The 15462-nt window shown below is 41.3% G+C and overlaps 1 protein-coding gene across 1 annotated transcript in view; it reads right to left on the reverse strand.

Moving 5' to 3' along the window:
* Positions 1 to 15462, reverse strand: part of LOC109922184 (protein piccolo-like) — a 226100-nt gene that overhangs the window by 162720 nt on the left and 47918 nt on the right. The window contains exons 6-7 of the mRNA XM_048610189.1: positions 4961 to 10031; positions 2520 to 4588 (exon numbers count right to left, since the gene is read on the reverse strand). Coding sequence (XP_048466146.1) covers positions 2520 to 4588; positions 4961 to 10031 — 7140 coding nt within the window. The remainder of the gene's footprint in view (positions 1 to 2519; positions 4589 to 4960; positions 10032 to 15462) is intronic.

The following is a 15462-nucleotide window of genomic DNA, read 5'->3' on the forward strand; positions in this document are numbered from 1 at the left end:
CTAGCATCAGCAGTTCCTACTATCTACTGTAAATAGATTCCGTTTTGCAATTGGATTATGCAGACAGATGTAAGAAATTACTTTTCTATTAGAATATGCACATTGCATGAACATGAATTGTATCACTTAATAATTAATGATTGAAAGAAAAAAATCAAAAAAGAGCATCATTAGTATTATTTATGCATGCTAAAAATCGCTAAAGTTCTGTTGTGCAGTAATTGCTTTCAAGGACATTATTCTTTTTCTCGGAATACTTTACACGTTAAAAATCATCAGCAACTGCTGAGGGGAGCCTAAGATTTTCCACATTGTGATTTACCCACATGCTGAATTGTCAGATCCCTCTGTGCCAACTCCATTAACTTTTTCTAAAAATTTTCTCTTTTTATTCAGTCACAGGATGTGGACATCATGGGCTGGGCCAGCATTTATTACCCATCCCTAGTTACCCTTGAGAAGGTGGGGGTGAGCTGCCTTCTTGAAGCGCTGCAGTCCATGTGCTATAGGCTGACCCCCAATGCCCTCAGGGAGGGAGTTCCAGGATTTTAACACAGTGACAGTGAAGGAACAGTGATATTTCCAAGACAGGATGGTGAGTGGCTTCGAGGGGAACTTGCAGAGGGTGGTGTTCCCACATTTCTGTTGTCCTTGTCCTTTCTAGATGGAAGTGGTTATGGGTTTGGAAGGTGCTGTCTAAGAATCTTTGGTGAACTTTTGCAGTGCACCTTTAGAATTATACTATTAATGGCAGAGCCCTTAGGAACATTAACATACAGACAGATCACTGCGTGCAGGTCCACACTTCCCTAAAAGTGGCAACACAGGTAGCCAAGGTGATTAAGAAGGCATATGGCATGCTTACCTTCATCGGCTGGGGCATGGAGTATTAGAGTGGGCAAACCATGCTGCAGCTATATAAAACCCCTGTTAGGCCGCATTTGGAATATTCTGTGTAGTTTTGGTTGCCACATTAGCAGAAGGACGTGGAAGCTTTGGAGAGAGAGCAGAGAAGGTTCACCAGGATGTTGCTCAGTCTCGAGGGCATTGGCCATGAGGAAAGGTTAAAAAGACGAGCATTGTTTTCACTGGAAAGAAGGCAGCTAAGAGCAGACCTTATAGACGTCTACAAAATTATGAGAGGCATAGATAGGGTGGATAGTCAGAGGCTTTTTCCCAGGGCTGAAGTTTCAATTACAAGAGGGCACAGATTCAAAGTGACAGGGCAAAAGTTTAAGGGGGATGTGCGAGGGAAGTTTTTCATGCAGAGAGTAATAGGAGCCTGGAAATCACTGCCAGAGGAGGTGGTGGAAGCAGGCACATTGGCAACGTTTAAGAGGCATCTGGATGTTTACATGAATAGGGAGGGAATACAGGGATACAAACTGAATAAAGGCAGAAGGTTTGTTTTCTATTTTAGTCAGGGCATGATGATCAGCACAGTCTTGGAGGGCTGAAGGGCCTGGGTTCCTGTGCCATATTTCTCTTTCATTCTTTTATTCTTTTTAAGATAATATACACTGCTGCTACTGAATGTCAGTGATGGAGAGGCCGGATGCTTGTTGATACGATGTCACTCAATCGGGCTGCTTTGTCCTGGATGGTGTCAAACTTCTTGAGTGATGTTGGAGCTGCACCCACCCAGGCAAGTGGGAAGTATTTACATCACACTCTTGACTTGTGCCTTGTTGATGGTGGACAAGTTTTGGGGAGTCAGGAGATGAGTTGCTTGCTGCAGGATTTCTAACCTCTGACCTGCTTTTGTTGCCACTATATTTATATTGCATGTCCAGCTCAGTTTCTGGTCAATGGTAACCCCCAGGATACTGACAGTGGGACAGACTGACAGTGCACCAGATCACATCACTGTCAGTGTTCCAGATAAACTGTCAGTGCTGGATCATGACTACAGTGGTTTCAATAACTGTGGCAACAGTCACAACATTTAAGCTGCAAGATTGGAATGGCACTTCAACCCTTACCTTTGATACCTTGGGCTTATTGCAAGCACAACCTCCTTGTTGTCCTATGCATCAGATATTCTTCTAAGATAATAATTTTCCACAAGGATTAGTATCAGTTCCCCCATCTAATCTTCAACGTTGCCAATGCTTGCCAAGGAGTTAAGAAGTCTTTTGAACCTATTGAACTGCTGCAAGATTTTGCCTTTCAAACGAGCATTTACGCTTAAGTGGCTACATCCCTTGAAATTTCATCTATGATTTAATTTTTGATTTCCTTGCTGAATTCTGCATAAAGTCAAAGTTGCACTACAAACTGAATAATTAAAAAAACAAACTAAGTTAGAAAATTTAGATCCGATTGCTACGCATATTTATAAATGTATGTATGTTTGCAACAGGGAGTTAGCCATATTAACTGGATTGTTAGCTGTGTTATGAGATGCCACTGTTACAGTCTCACAGATCACCACATGTGGATTTACCATAGGCTTGTGCATACAAAGCAATGTTTCATGCTATAGGCAATCAGAAACAATTAGGTCGAAGAATGCTTACCAAGTAGCTGTCATTATACTGGAAATGTAACCTAGAGCTTTCTTCCGCTGTAGGACTCAGTGGTTTTGGATCAGACATGGATCGCTGAATAACTTTGATAGTCCGAGGGCTTAGAGGCTGACTTTTTGGTGGTTCAAGAGCCATTAGTTTCTGCGAGGTTTTGTCAACTGAAGGGGATTTCTCATAGGGCACAAATGCTGTCTCCAGTTCTTTGTTTGGGGTCATTGGTGAGATTGGTGAGTATAAAACTTTCGGAGATTTCGGTGGGGATGGAACAACTTGGAAGGCAGAATCTGCTCGAAGGTGATTTGAATAGCCAATCTCTAATGGCGTTGGACGCTTTTTATCAGTTTTTTGTGGAGATACAACTGTAATGACCTTATGAGTCAGGTATTGGGGACTTTGTCCATCTGAATCTGTTTCAGTCTGGCAACCTAAGCTTTCACCTTTGTATGTTTTCTCTGGAGCTGAAATGTGCTTTATAATTTCTATCTTCGATTCAACTTGAGCCCTTATGGAAGGTGTTCGTATGATTCCCTCAGGTTCAGTTTGAACAGAAATCTCAGCTACAGTCTGCATAGCAATATTAGAGAGTTTTGCAAAATGTGGCCGTTTTGCTTTCTCTAGCTCTGGTCCACCATCAGTGTATTTCCCAACACGAGACTTTCGTCTTCTGATGGGAATGTCCCAGTCCTCCTGATTATCTTCATCATCAGTCTGAACACTGCTATCCACACTCTTCTTAGTTCTTCTTCTTCTACTAGTGTAGCATCTTTCTGTCCCTTCCTCATCATCAGTTTGGACTCCACTGTCAACTATCTTTTTGTATGACCTTAGATCCTGCATTTTTCCATCAAGATCATCACCATATTGACCTCCCAACCTGGGCATGGAACTCCTCTTTCTAAGTGCTCTTCCCTCTCTGGCATCAATGTCTTTCAAAGACATTTCTGACACTGAGCTCAGCATGCAAGACTGAGGCAGATGCTGAGGGATGCCTTCTGACTGAGCAGTATACCATGGCTGTGGTTCCTGGCCCATCATGGCTGGAGCTGTTGTACTAATATCCTGACCATGCCAGAACTGACCATTTTCGGCTGTTGTATACTGGGATTCTATCATTACTTGATCTGTTGTTGTCTGAGGTGTGGTTGAACCAGAAGGATCATACGTGTACTGATATATTTGTCGAATCTTTTGCTCCTCAAGCTGCTGCTGTAGTTGCTGCTGTAGTTGCTGTATTTGTTCAAGCTGCATCTGCTGCTGCGCTATTGTCTCTTGCTGTATCATAAACTGAGCTTGCCGCTCTTCCTCTTGCTGATACAGGAGTTGCTGCTTCATTGTTTGCAATTCCTGAAGTTCTCGCTGAACAATAAGCTTTTCTTGTTCTCGAAATATCTGGATCTCATGTCGTTCACGTTCCAGCTCCTCAGCTAAACGTATCTGCTTCATCTTCTCAAACTCCAACATTTCTCTTTCTATTAACAGATGTTTATTTTCCTCAGATACAGGTGAAGTCACCGGTGAGAGCTTGGGAGCCACTACAGATTCAATACTGTGTTTCTGCATGTAATCGGTTTCAGTCGGTATAAAATTGACCTCAGATGATGTGTCGTGGTACGTTGTTGAAATTCTTGTCAGGTTAGGCATAAGCACAGATGTATCTAAACCTGGAGAAGCCCCAGCACCTATCTCTCTTCCTGTATCAGCTGTTGTTAAGCAACTGGAAGACTTGGGCATTGGCTGAATATGCTGCAATACTGATAGTGAAGGCATTGTATCACTACTATGGAGACTAAGAGAAGTGCTGAATATTGAACCTGGTTGTGTAGTAATTGCAAAAGTGGATGGAATTGGAGACGCCACAGAAGAATATACAACACCACCAGACGAACGTAAAACACTTTGCATGCCATAGTGGCTTCCAATAGTTGGTGTTATTCTTGCTTGAGAATACTGTGACATGCCAGAGTCTGTAATCACTTGATGTGTCTCTGGGTAACTCAAAGTTCCCTTGCTGAGGTGATCTTGAGGCTGAGTACAAACTGCAGAATAATCCATTAATTCACCTGTAATTATAGTTTCAGAAACAGAACTCATTCCTAGATAATCAAATAGAGTTGTGGGGATAATCACTGGCATTCCATCCAGGAGCTTTAAGCAAAGTTTGCATGCATGTCTTCACCATCATCAATAGTGCCATTACATATGAAGCAAAAAACAATGCTGAAAAGAAACATGCAGTGCATGCAAGCAGCTGTGTGCAAAGATAACAATCAACAAATAAATTGCATTCCATTTTCGCATGCTTAAAGTTTTGTATCAAAGTAAAAACAATAGATTTAGAAATGATGCAACAGAAAGAGATTAGCCCAGTATGAGTTGAGGGAATCCATGCAGCCTGAATTTTAACGAAAGATCTGTTGCTGTTTGATACTGACCTGCTGTCAGTTTTCCTGCAGTAAGATCCATGGCTGCATCAGTGCTACTACTGCAATAGTCAAAGCTATGCTTGCTTTTGTACAGAAACAGACCAGCTTCAGCCAAGTTGGTATCAGACATGGAAGGCTTCATGCTCCCAAATCCTCTGTAGCCATGGGTTGCACCATGGCCATATGAATAGTGATCATCTCTGTACCCATAACGATCTTCAGGGAGGGTGGAAGCAGGTTGCTGTGTCAATGATGAACAACTGCGACCAAATGGAAATTTGTAAACCATATCACAGCAAACATTGCGTCTTCCTGCAGTGAGATCCACAGGCTTGTCTTCCTCCTCTACAATTGTAGTAACAATTCCAGTTGTTAATTCATCCACTGACACCATCATTCGATGGGGTTTTGTGGTGCTTAAATCAACTGCTTCAACTTCGGCAGGTTCCACATCTGTCCATCCATTTATTGTGCTACCAGGAGCTTTGGTCACTGGTTTAGTGTTAGGCCAACCTGAAATGGAAGTAGCGGTAGTACAGGTCAGGTTAATTGGAACTTCTACTGTGCCTGTGGCTGGGGACTGACAGTGAGCAACACTGCATGTTGCTTCATCAACCTTGGTCATTAGTGGAAGTGGTATAGGGACAGAATGGCCAAGGTCCATGGGCCCTTCCAAAGTGTCAGTGGTTGCAGTAAAAGTGGTGCTACCTGTACAGGTAACTACAGTCATTCTTCCTGCAGACATTGCCAGTGTTGAAACTGAAATTTGTTCATCTGGTTCAGTTTTACTTAGATTGATAATGGCAGGCTGAATTGCACTGAGATGACGTATGCCACTAGAATCAATGACTAAAGCATGTCTTCCTCCATCTGCAGAGAAAGTAGACAAATCCATCCCATTATCTGTCATATCTACATCTAAATTTGACAAAGTACGAAGGTCAATTACATCACTTGTGAACTGTGCCATATGCTCTAGTGTTCTCCCATTTTCTGGAAATTGTGGAAGCTCAGAAGATTTTCTTTCAGGAGGTATGGTAATAGCGACACTAACTGTGCCCCTACCAGGCACTTTGTCATACAGCATCGAAATTGGTGGCTGTGAGACTTCTGCTGACATTTCATGTTCCACTGTTGATACAACGCCCCGTGCCAAACTTTGGTAAAAATAAACTGTCTCAGTTTTTCCCTTTTCAACTATTTTCTGAGCTTCCAAAGATTTGGTAAAGTGAGCCAAGGATATGGCCGGTGGTAGACTTGATAGACCATGTTGTTTTGAAGGGGATACTGATGATTGGATGGAAGATGCTTGGCAGGTGACAGGTTCTGTGGGAGTACCGGGTTCAGATGGCAGAGTGATTACTACATACGTAGCTTGGGAATGCATAGTTAACTTTGGAGAAGATTTATTTGAATGTGGTGAGATAGGAGATGTAGGAGAGATCAACTTGAGATCTCCTGGTGAAGTCAAGGTCAAAGACAAAGTTGTAGCCGAGGTTAAAGCTTTATGTTGTGATTCACTTGGTCTATGCACAGAAATAGGAAGATGAGGAAATGATGGCTTTGGTGGAATTGCGGGCCGTATTCCATCTGTTGGTCTTGTGGTGAAAACCAGTGCTGATGGAATTGAGGCTGGCTTCGGAGGGACAGGAGGTGGCATTGGATGAAATATTTTATCAGTTGCTGTTAAACTGCTCTGATCTAAAGTATTTATTCTGCAGATTGATACATCAGTTGTGGATCTTTTCTTTGGGATGATAACTGGCTTTGGAAAGGTTGGAGGAGGTAAAGGAGGAGGGGGTGGTGGAGGTGGTGGTGGAGGGAGTGGTGAATGAGTAGGAGAATGTAATGATGATGTACTGAAGAGTGAGCCCATTTCAAAAGGAAGAAAAGGACCCTTGGTTGTGATTTGTGCTTGTGAGGCAGTGATGGTCACAGAAGGAGAAAGTGTTGTTGAGACAGAGAACCCTGGTGCTGGACTTGAAGTGGTTGCAATTTTCGCTTTTCCTGGTAATGATACAGGCAATGTAACTACTGACGTTGGATCTGTCATCCCTAAGGATTCACAAACAGCAACCCGCACTGAGGCTGGAGGCATGGACACTAAAGCGATAGTTTTATCAGACATACTATCCAGAGAAGATTGCTTATCTAAAAGATGGCTAGTTTCTGGCACCACTGGAGTCACTGCGGTGGAAGTGAGAACATCAGAACTGTCTAGATTTGGAGGCACTGAGATCAGTACATGGTCAGATCCAGCTGATAACCCAGAAGAACTGGTGGTTGAAGTGGGATGTACTTGAGACATTCCTCCTGTTGTGGAAGTTAACGGAGTCATCGTAGTCTTGACAGTAGATCTGGGTGTCTGTGTTGAAGTGTAATTGTCTTCGCTTGTGGTTATACTAAGGACAACAAAATCTGTTGTCCTTGATCCACCAACAGGCCCAGTGGAGCAAATTGGAGAGCTGATAGTTGTGGTGATAGTAGAGGCAACTGCAAAAGCTTTGGACGTTACAGTCGATGTTGATGCCATACTGCTGGCTGTAGTCCCTGGTTTGCTGTGTTGTACAATCTCAGCAGTTTCATATGACATCCCTCTGTTATCTACACAATATTGTTCTCCATATTCCATATCAATGTCATCTTCCATGGAAAAGTGCTGGGTAATTTTGACATCAGGAATAGCATGCATTGTGCTATTTATTGATGAAATTTGAACTGGCTTTGTACTAGAAAGTGGCAAAGAGGTTAACAGTTTGTCGTGCACCCCAGCTGAAGCAGCTGTACTTGTTAATGAAGAGCTGTTGGTTGCCTCTGACTCAGCAGACATGGAGTCAGGAGAACTCAGCTGAGTTGGACTGGTGCCAGGAGTCAGCAATGCACTTTGTCGCTTCATGATCTCCTCATAAGCAGCATCAGCATCTAACAACTGTTTCTCAATCTTTGTAGAAGCTTCACTGGCATCCAATGGAAATGTAACAAATGTTTCTTTTGCAACAGAAACAGAGGAAGGCAAATCATGTGGATGAAGGTTTACACCTAAAGGCAGATTGTAATGATAACATTGTGCATCATTGAGATTGGTGTTTTTCTTCATTATTTCTTCATAAATTTCATCTGGGCTTCTTAATTTCTTTTCAGTTTCTTGTATCAAACCAGTGCTGGTATCCAGTCCTGTATTAAGAAAACGGTTATCCATTGTTTCATTGTAGTTATCTTCTACTAGAGACTCATAGATATAATCTTCGATTAACATCCCCCCATATAAAGGTTCCTTGTCAAATACATCATCAGGTTCTTTTTGATTCTTAAGAAATTTCGCTTTCTGCATCATCTCTTCATATGCTTCTTCTGCACTTTTCAAAGACTTCTGATTAATAGCACCAACTTCGTGCATAGTGCGACTTGCATTCTCATCTGTAGGAGAATATAGTGACACTGATGTAGGCAATTTATAAACTTTCTGTACTTCTATAATTTTTTCTGGATGTATTTCAAAACCTTCTGGCTCAGATTCAATGCTGGGGGAATATTCAGAACATGAAGAGCGATGTAACTCCTCCATTTCTGCTGCTTGTCGCAACTCTTCTGTTGGTGAAGCATCTTCAATTGGTGAGAGATTACTAGGCGGGGTTTTCGGATGTTCCCGTCTTCTCTGAGCTCTTAGCTCATCTTTATCTTTTTTTGATTTCTTTGTTGAACTCTTTCTTTGTTGCTGTTCTAACTCTCGCTGTTTTTCTTGTTCTCGCAGAAGTTCTTCTTCCTCCCGCAATTCTTCTTCTTCAGAAGAGTCTTCAATAGTAGGCAACAGAGGACCAGGTGATCTGTGTCTTGCCTTTCTTTGCTGTTTACTCTCTCCAAGCATCTTCTTATGACTCGGACTACTGTCACTGTCTTCATCCAATGATGATACTGATGTAGGTGAAGTACCAGGTGTAAAACTGGATGTGGCATGCAGACTAGATGAGCCTTCACCTCTTGATCTATCTTCGGGTGAATCAGTTAAGCTTTCCATCTCTAGCTCCGGTTCTTCTTCGTAGTACAATCCATCCTTTTTGATCTCAGAACCATCTTCTGCGTATTTATTTGTAATAGTACTGTTCAAATCTATTGTTTTAAAACGTCTAAGGCCTCCACCAGCTGAAAGAGACAATTCTTCATTGTCTTGACTTTTAGTCTCTCTGTACTTAGCCTCAGGACTCTCATCATACACTTCTTCATCATCATCATCATCATCTACATCGTGCCATGAATGGCGCCTCCCTGGATCATCATCGTGACTGCTGCTACTTCGCTTTGAAAGACGTTTGTGCTTAACAGTTAGCCCTTTGTTCTCTGGGCGTCCTTTCCCACTTAATTCTTTCAGCTGACTCCTGATATATTCATCTTCTTCAGAACCTGATGCATCTTCTTCTGCACTCATCTCAATGATTTGTTTTCGAATAAAGTCTTCTTCATCACCAGATCCTTGGCTATCACTGCTTGATGACCCAATACTGACTTTCCTCTGCCTATGAGGATGAGGTGAGTGCTCACTTTCACTACTGTCTTCAAGAGAATCATATCGTTGTCTCCTTGATGCTTCATCACCCTGAGAGCCATAACTTTCATTATAGTCTTTGCTAGCTAATTTATCTTCATGATCATGATCTTCCAAAGCTTCCTCATCTTCTTCCTGAATATCTTCAAGATCTTCTTCATCCGAGCTATAAGACTCTGGTGTAATTGATAAGGTTCTTGGTCTGTGTCGCTCTCTTTCATGATCAGAATAAAGTCCATAAGGATCTTTATGTTGGCCTGACTTCTCGTGATGCACTGTATTTGCCTGAGCTTCTAAGATTGAAAGAACGGTACTTTCCAGCTTGGCAAGATCTGACGGACTTGAAGGGCTACATTCCTGAGAAATGGAATCTTTCAGAGCCGGTTCTTTGAGCAAGTCTTTAGCTTCGCTTTGAAGGATTGTTGGAATTTCACCCAGTGAACTGGATATGCCATCTGAGGAATAGCCTGTGTCACTCAGACCCTGGGGACTTTTCTGCTGCTGAAGTGCTGATGAGTCTGACTTTTCTTCCTCTTTTTCCTGTTTGGAAGAGTAAATTATTGTGTAACATATAAGAGAAATATTAACCACATAAATTTACAATCTCAACAATTACAAAAAACTTTCTAAAGTCAATAAGATATCCTGCTATACAGACAACAGACCAACAGTAACAGACATAAAATGCTACAGAAACTCAGCAGGTTTGGCATGCATCTGTGAAGAAAGAAAAAGTTAACATTTTGATTCCAGTTATTCTTCTTTGGAACTGATAGTAGTGAGGGAAACGGTGGTATTTATGCTGATGATGGATGTGGGGGGATGAGGAGAAAGGAGTGAGTGATTTGGCAGAAACAAAACTGAGAGAGAGAAAGAGAGAAAGCTCCATCTCCACCAATCCGCTCATTCCTTTCTCCTCCACTCCTGTAATCAGCGTTAATACCACCTAACTACTATCAGTTCTGTAGAAGGGTCACTGGACTCAAAACACTAACTCTGTTTTCGCTCCACAGATGCTACCAGAGCTGCTCAGTTTCTTTGGCAAGTTGTGTTTTTGTTTTAGATCTTCAGCATCTACAGTTCTTTGTTTTATTTTAGAAACCAACAGCAGGTGGTGAATTCCACAGAAAATTCAAATTTGCTGCAAAAATTTTATATCAAAATATTTATCAATATTATTCAGTATTTCAGTTTGGGATTATGTTCTGCATGGACTGGTTGGACTGAAGGATGTGTTTCTGTGTTGTATGACTCTAACACTCTATAAGACTATCAGAAGTTACACAACACCAGGTTATAGTCCGACATATTTATTTAAAATCATAAGCTTTTGGAGCACTGCTCTTTCATCATTAAAAAGAAAAATGTAAATTGAGGCTATCTAAATATTGGATCTCTCTTTATAATCTTCAAAAGGAAAGGCACAATATTACGGATTAGAATTGTCGATTAATTTAGAATTACATCTCTCCCAAGAGTAACCATAAAAGGTGCCTAAATGTAGTTTTCATTGCATTTTTAGGTCATCTCTTAGTAGCTGAAGCAACAATCTTCTGAGATTATAATTTAATGGAATAAGTGAAAATTAAAGGAAACTGTAAAAGGGCAACAATAGCATCATGGTTATATTCAGTGAAGCATTAATCCATTCCCAATTGATAGAATTTGCAAAGTGCTCATCTAGATGGCCTGCCAGTAATAATTCAATAAATACATATCCAGTGAACTCGATAACATTCTTTATCTAAACAATAGTTGTTACGGAATATCACTAGTCTGTTGTCATATAGGGCCTTAGCAGCACCAGGAGCATCTGTGGATATCGTGAAGCAATGGGAAAATAAATGTCATATTTATACAAAACTTAAGATATTGTTGACTGCAGAATCCTTGTCAAAATAGCTATATCTATTACCTCATAATTTAACAGTTACCATCAGCAATCACACTCACAGTAGTGACAATATATTGTGTCAGTGCTTGTCAAGGAAAAAATAAAAAGCATAACACAATCTAGAAAAATTAATTAAATTTCATTTCCACTGTTTGGTTGTAAAACTGCCCAGATACGGAGAGACTGTCTTATGAGGAGAGGTTTATGTGAATTGAGCCCGTACTCATTGAATTTAGAAGAATGAGAGGCCTTGATTGAAGCCTTCCAGGTTCTTAGGGGACTTGACAGGACAGATGCAGAGAGGTTGTTTCCCTTGTGAGAGAGTCTGGCACCAGAGAGTGTCATTTCAGAATAAGGGTTTGCACATTTACGATAGAGATGAGGAGGAATTTCTTCTTTCAAAAGGTTGTGAATCTGTGGGATTTGTTACCAGAGTTCTGTACAGGTTTAATCATTAAGTATATTCAAATCTGACTTCAATAAATTTTTAATTGGTAAGGGAATCAGGAGTTATGGAGAAATTGCAGGAAAGTGGACTTGAGGATTAGCAGTTTAGCCATGATCTCACTGAATGGCAGAGCAGACTAGATGGGCTGAATGGCCTACATCCGCTCCTATGCCTTATGGTCTTAAATCTAGGGGAAAAGTTTCTTCCTTTATACCCTCTCCAGGCCATTCATAATTTTATACATCTCAATCACGTCCCCTCTCAATCCTCTGTGCTCCATGGTAACGACCTCAATCTGTCCAATCTCTCTTCATAACTAAAACCTCCAGCCTTGGCAACATCCTAGTAAATCTCCACAACACTCTCTTCACTGCAATCACACTCCTCCTGTAATGTGGATTCCAGAACACCACCCAATACTCTAGCTGTGGCCGAAGTTATGGTTTATACAGTTTCAGCATCACCCCCCTGCTCTTAAACTCTATGCCTCAACTAATAAAGGTAAGTAACCCATACACCTTCTTAACCACTTTATCTATCTGTCCTACTACCTTAAGAGATCAGTGTACATGCACACCAAAGTCCATCTGATCCTCAGTGCTTCCCAGGGTCTGACCCTTCATCATGTATTCCCTTGCCTTACTTGTCCTTCTCAATTGCATCACTTCACAATGATCTGCATTGAATTCCATTCGCCACTGACCAAACCATCAATATTCTCCTGTAATGTAATGTTATCCTCCTCACTAATTTTTGTATTATCTGCAAACTTACTGATCAACCCTCCTACCTTCAAGTCTAAATCATTTACAGCTACAGATATAGGATTGGAGAATGGGACTAGCTGCATAATATGAAATTTATCTACTTTTGAGCCTGCCAAAACACTCAGACCATTCTCTCTCTATCTGTGCTAATTTCTTTAAGTATATCACAGTCCTTCTCCCTGATTTTTAGACCAACCTATATCCTCCAACTCCATTCACAAATCACCACTGTGATTCTTAATGGGCCGTACTCTTTCCTTTATCCTTTTACCCTCAATGTACTTGAAAAATAATTTAGCCATTACCTGTTTTACTTGCCATTACCTATCATGCCCAGATTGGCTCTCCTGATCTCATTTTAAAGATCCCTCTTGCACATTCTGTTCTCTGGAGCTTCTGTAGTTTCAAGCCCTTGGTATCTGCATAAGCCTCCCTTTATCTAGTTCTCAATATCCAGGGGTTTGCTTGATTTTTTGGTCCCACCCTTTATCTTTTATGGAACACGTTGGCCCTGCGTTCTCCCTATTTCTCGGTTGAATACATCTCACTGCTTTGACAAAGATTTACCTAAAAGTATGTGCACTTTTGGCCAAATATATTTGATCTTATTAAAGTTGGCTATCCCCCAGTTTAGAATTTTGAGCATGAGCCTGTGCAGGAGAATTACATTCATAGACATACAAGATATGTAGTATTCCATTAGGTAGAAACTCTGCCCCTGTCTACTGGTTTCCGAGCATACCAGCAACCCTTTCTTTCATGAAACATGCTTCTTATACAAATTCTTAGCCTCCATATATATTTTATTGATGTTCTGGCTGTTTCTCTTTGCTCCCCCATTATTTCTGTCTATTTGATTTTCTCTCTGGCTCCCTCAGTCGGATTTTGTTCTGTTCTGAGCTGCTGCCTCATTGCTGCTGACAGCCTTTCAAGTGATGCCAGTTTCATGCTGCATTAAATAACTTGAATGCTCCAGTCTGCCATAACTGGATTCTTTCTGACAATGTTGCTTGATAATTCACGAGGAGATTCAAATGTACACTGCAACTCCCAAAAAAAATTACATAATGCATGATCACAGTGTAATTCTGGAGTATCAAATTTCTCTGGAAGATTGGAGAGAGGTAAACGTCATTCTCTTGTTCAAATAAAGGAATAGAGATAACCCCGGAAATTACAGGCCAGTTAGTCTTACGTCAGTGGTGGGCAAATTATTGGAAAGGGCTCTGAGAGATAGGATTTATGATCACTTGGAAAGGCACAGTTTGATTCATGATAGTCAGCATGGATTTGTGAGGGGTAGATCATGCCTCACAAACCTTATTGAATTCTTTGAAGAGGTGACCAAACATGTGGATGAAGGCAGAGTGGTGGATGTGGTATACATGGATTTAAGTAAGGAGTTTGATAAGGTTCCCCATGGTAGGCTCATGCAGAAGGTAAGGAGGCATGGGATAGGGGAAATGTGGCAGATTGGATTCAGAATTGGCTGACCCTTAGAAGACAAAGGGTGGTAGTGGACAGAAAATATTCAACATGGTGCTCAGTTACGAGTGGTGTATCACAAGGATCTGTTCTGGGTCCTCTTCTATTTGTGATTTTCGTAAATGATTTGGATGTAGGAATGGAAGGGTGGATTAGCAAGTTTGCGGACAATACGAAGGTGGGTTGCATTGTGGACAGTGCAGAGGGCTGTTCTAGGTTACAAAGGGACATTGATAGGATGCAGAGCTGGGCTGAGAAGTGGCAGATGGAGTTTAACCCTGAAAAGTGTGAGGTGATTAATTTTGGAAGGACAAACTTGAAAGCAGAATACAGGGTTAACAGAAAGATTCTTGGCATGTGGAGGAGCAGAGGGATCTTGGCGTTCATGTTCACAGTTCCCTGAAAGCTGCCACCCAGGTGGATAGAGTTGTTAAGAAGGCATATGATGTGTTAGCTTTCATTAATAGAGGGATTGAGTTCAAGAGCCGTGAAGTTATGCTCCAGCTATACAAAATCCTGGTTCGATCACATCTGGAGTATTGTGTCCCGTTCTGGTCGCCTCAATTACAGGAAAGATGTGGAAGCATTGGAAAAGGTGCAGAGGAGATTTACCAGGATGTTGCCTGGAATGGAGGGAAGGTCTTATGAGGAAAGGTTGAGAGAGCTAGGGCTTTTCTCTTTAGAACGACAAAGGACGAGAGGTGACTTGATAGAGGTGTACAAGATGATCAGAGTTATAGATAGAGTGGACAGCCAGAGACCATTTCCTCGGGTGAAGGTAGCGATTAGGAGGGGGCATAGTTTTAAAGTGAGTGGAGGTAGATATAGGGGAGACGTCAGAGGTAGGTTCTTTACTCAGAGAGTGGTCGGGGCGTGGAATGCATTGCTGGAGAGGGTAGTGGAGTCAACCTCATTAGGGGCATTTAAGCGCCTATTAGATAGGCATATGGATGATAGTATAAGGTAGGGGTGGAGGTTAGATAGACGTTAGGATTAGGGTAAAAGTTCGGCACAACATCGTGGGCCGAAGGGCCTGTACTGTGCTGTACTGTTTTATGTTCTATGTTCAAAGTCCTTATTATACTCTTGACACTGCAAAGCAATGCTAAAATGAATTTTATATGAATGAGGGAATTTTTACCAGTCAACAAATCAAATTATTTGTTATGAAAGCTGTTCAAATTTGTCTTAATTACCAAGTCAAATAAGAATTGTTGGGCATCATATTGATCACTGCATCTCTGGCTGTTTCTGAAACACTCTCATTTCTATAACCACAGTTCCACTTCTACCTGTAGAAATAACGGGTTTTATAGTTTTATTGTAAGAAAGAGATATTTTTCTGTTTAACTGTGTGTGCAGCTCTGGTTATATAGT

The sequence above is a fragment of the Rhincodon typus genome, chromosome 22, assembly GCF_021869965.1.
Source record: "Rhincodon typus isolate 14 chromosome 22, sRhiTyp1.1, whole genome shotgun sequence".
Classification (NCBI taxonomy): Eukaryota; Metazoa; Chordata; class Chondrichthyes; order Orectolobiformes; family Rhincodontidae; genus Rhincodon; species Rhincodon typus.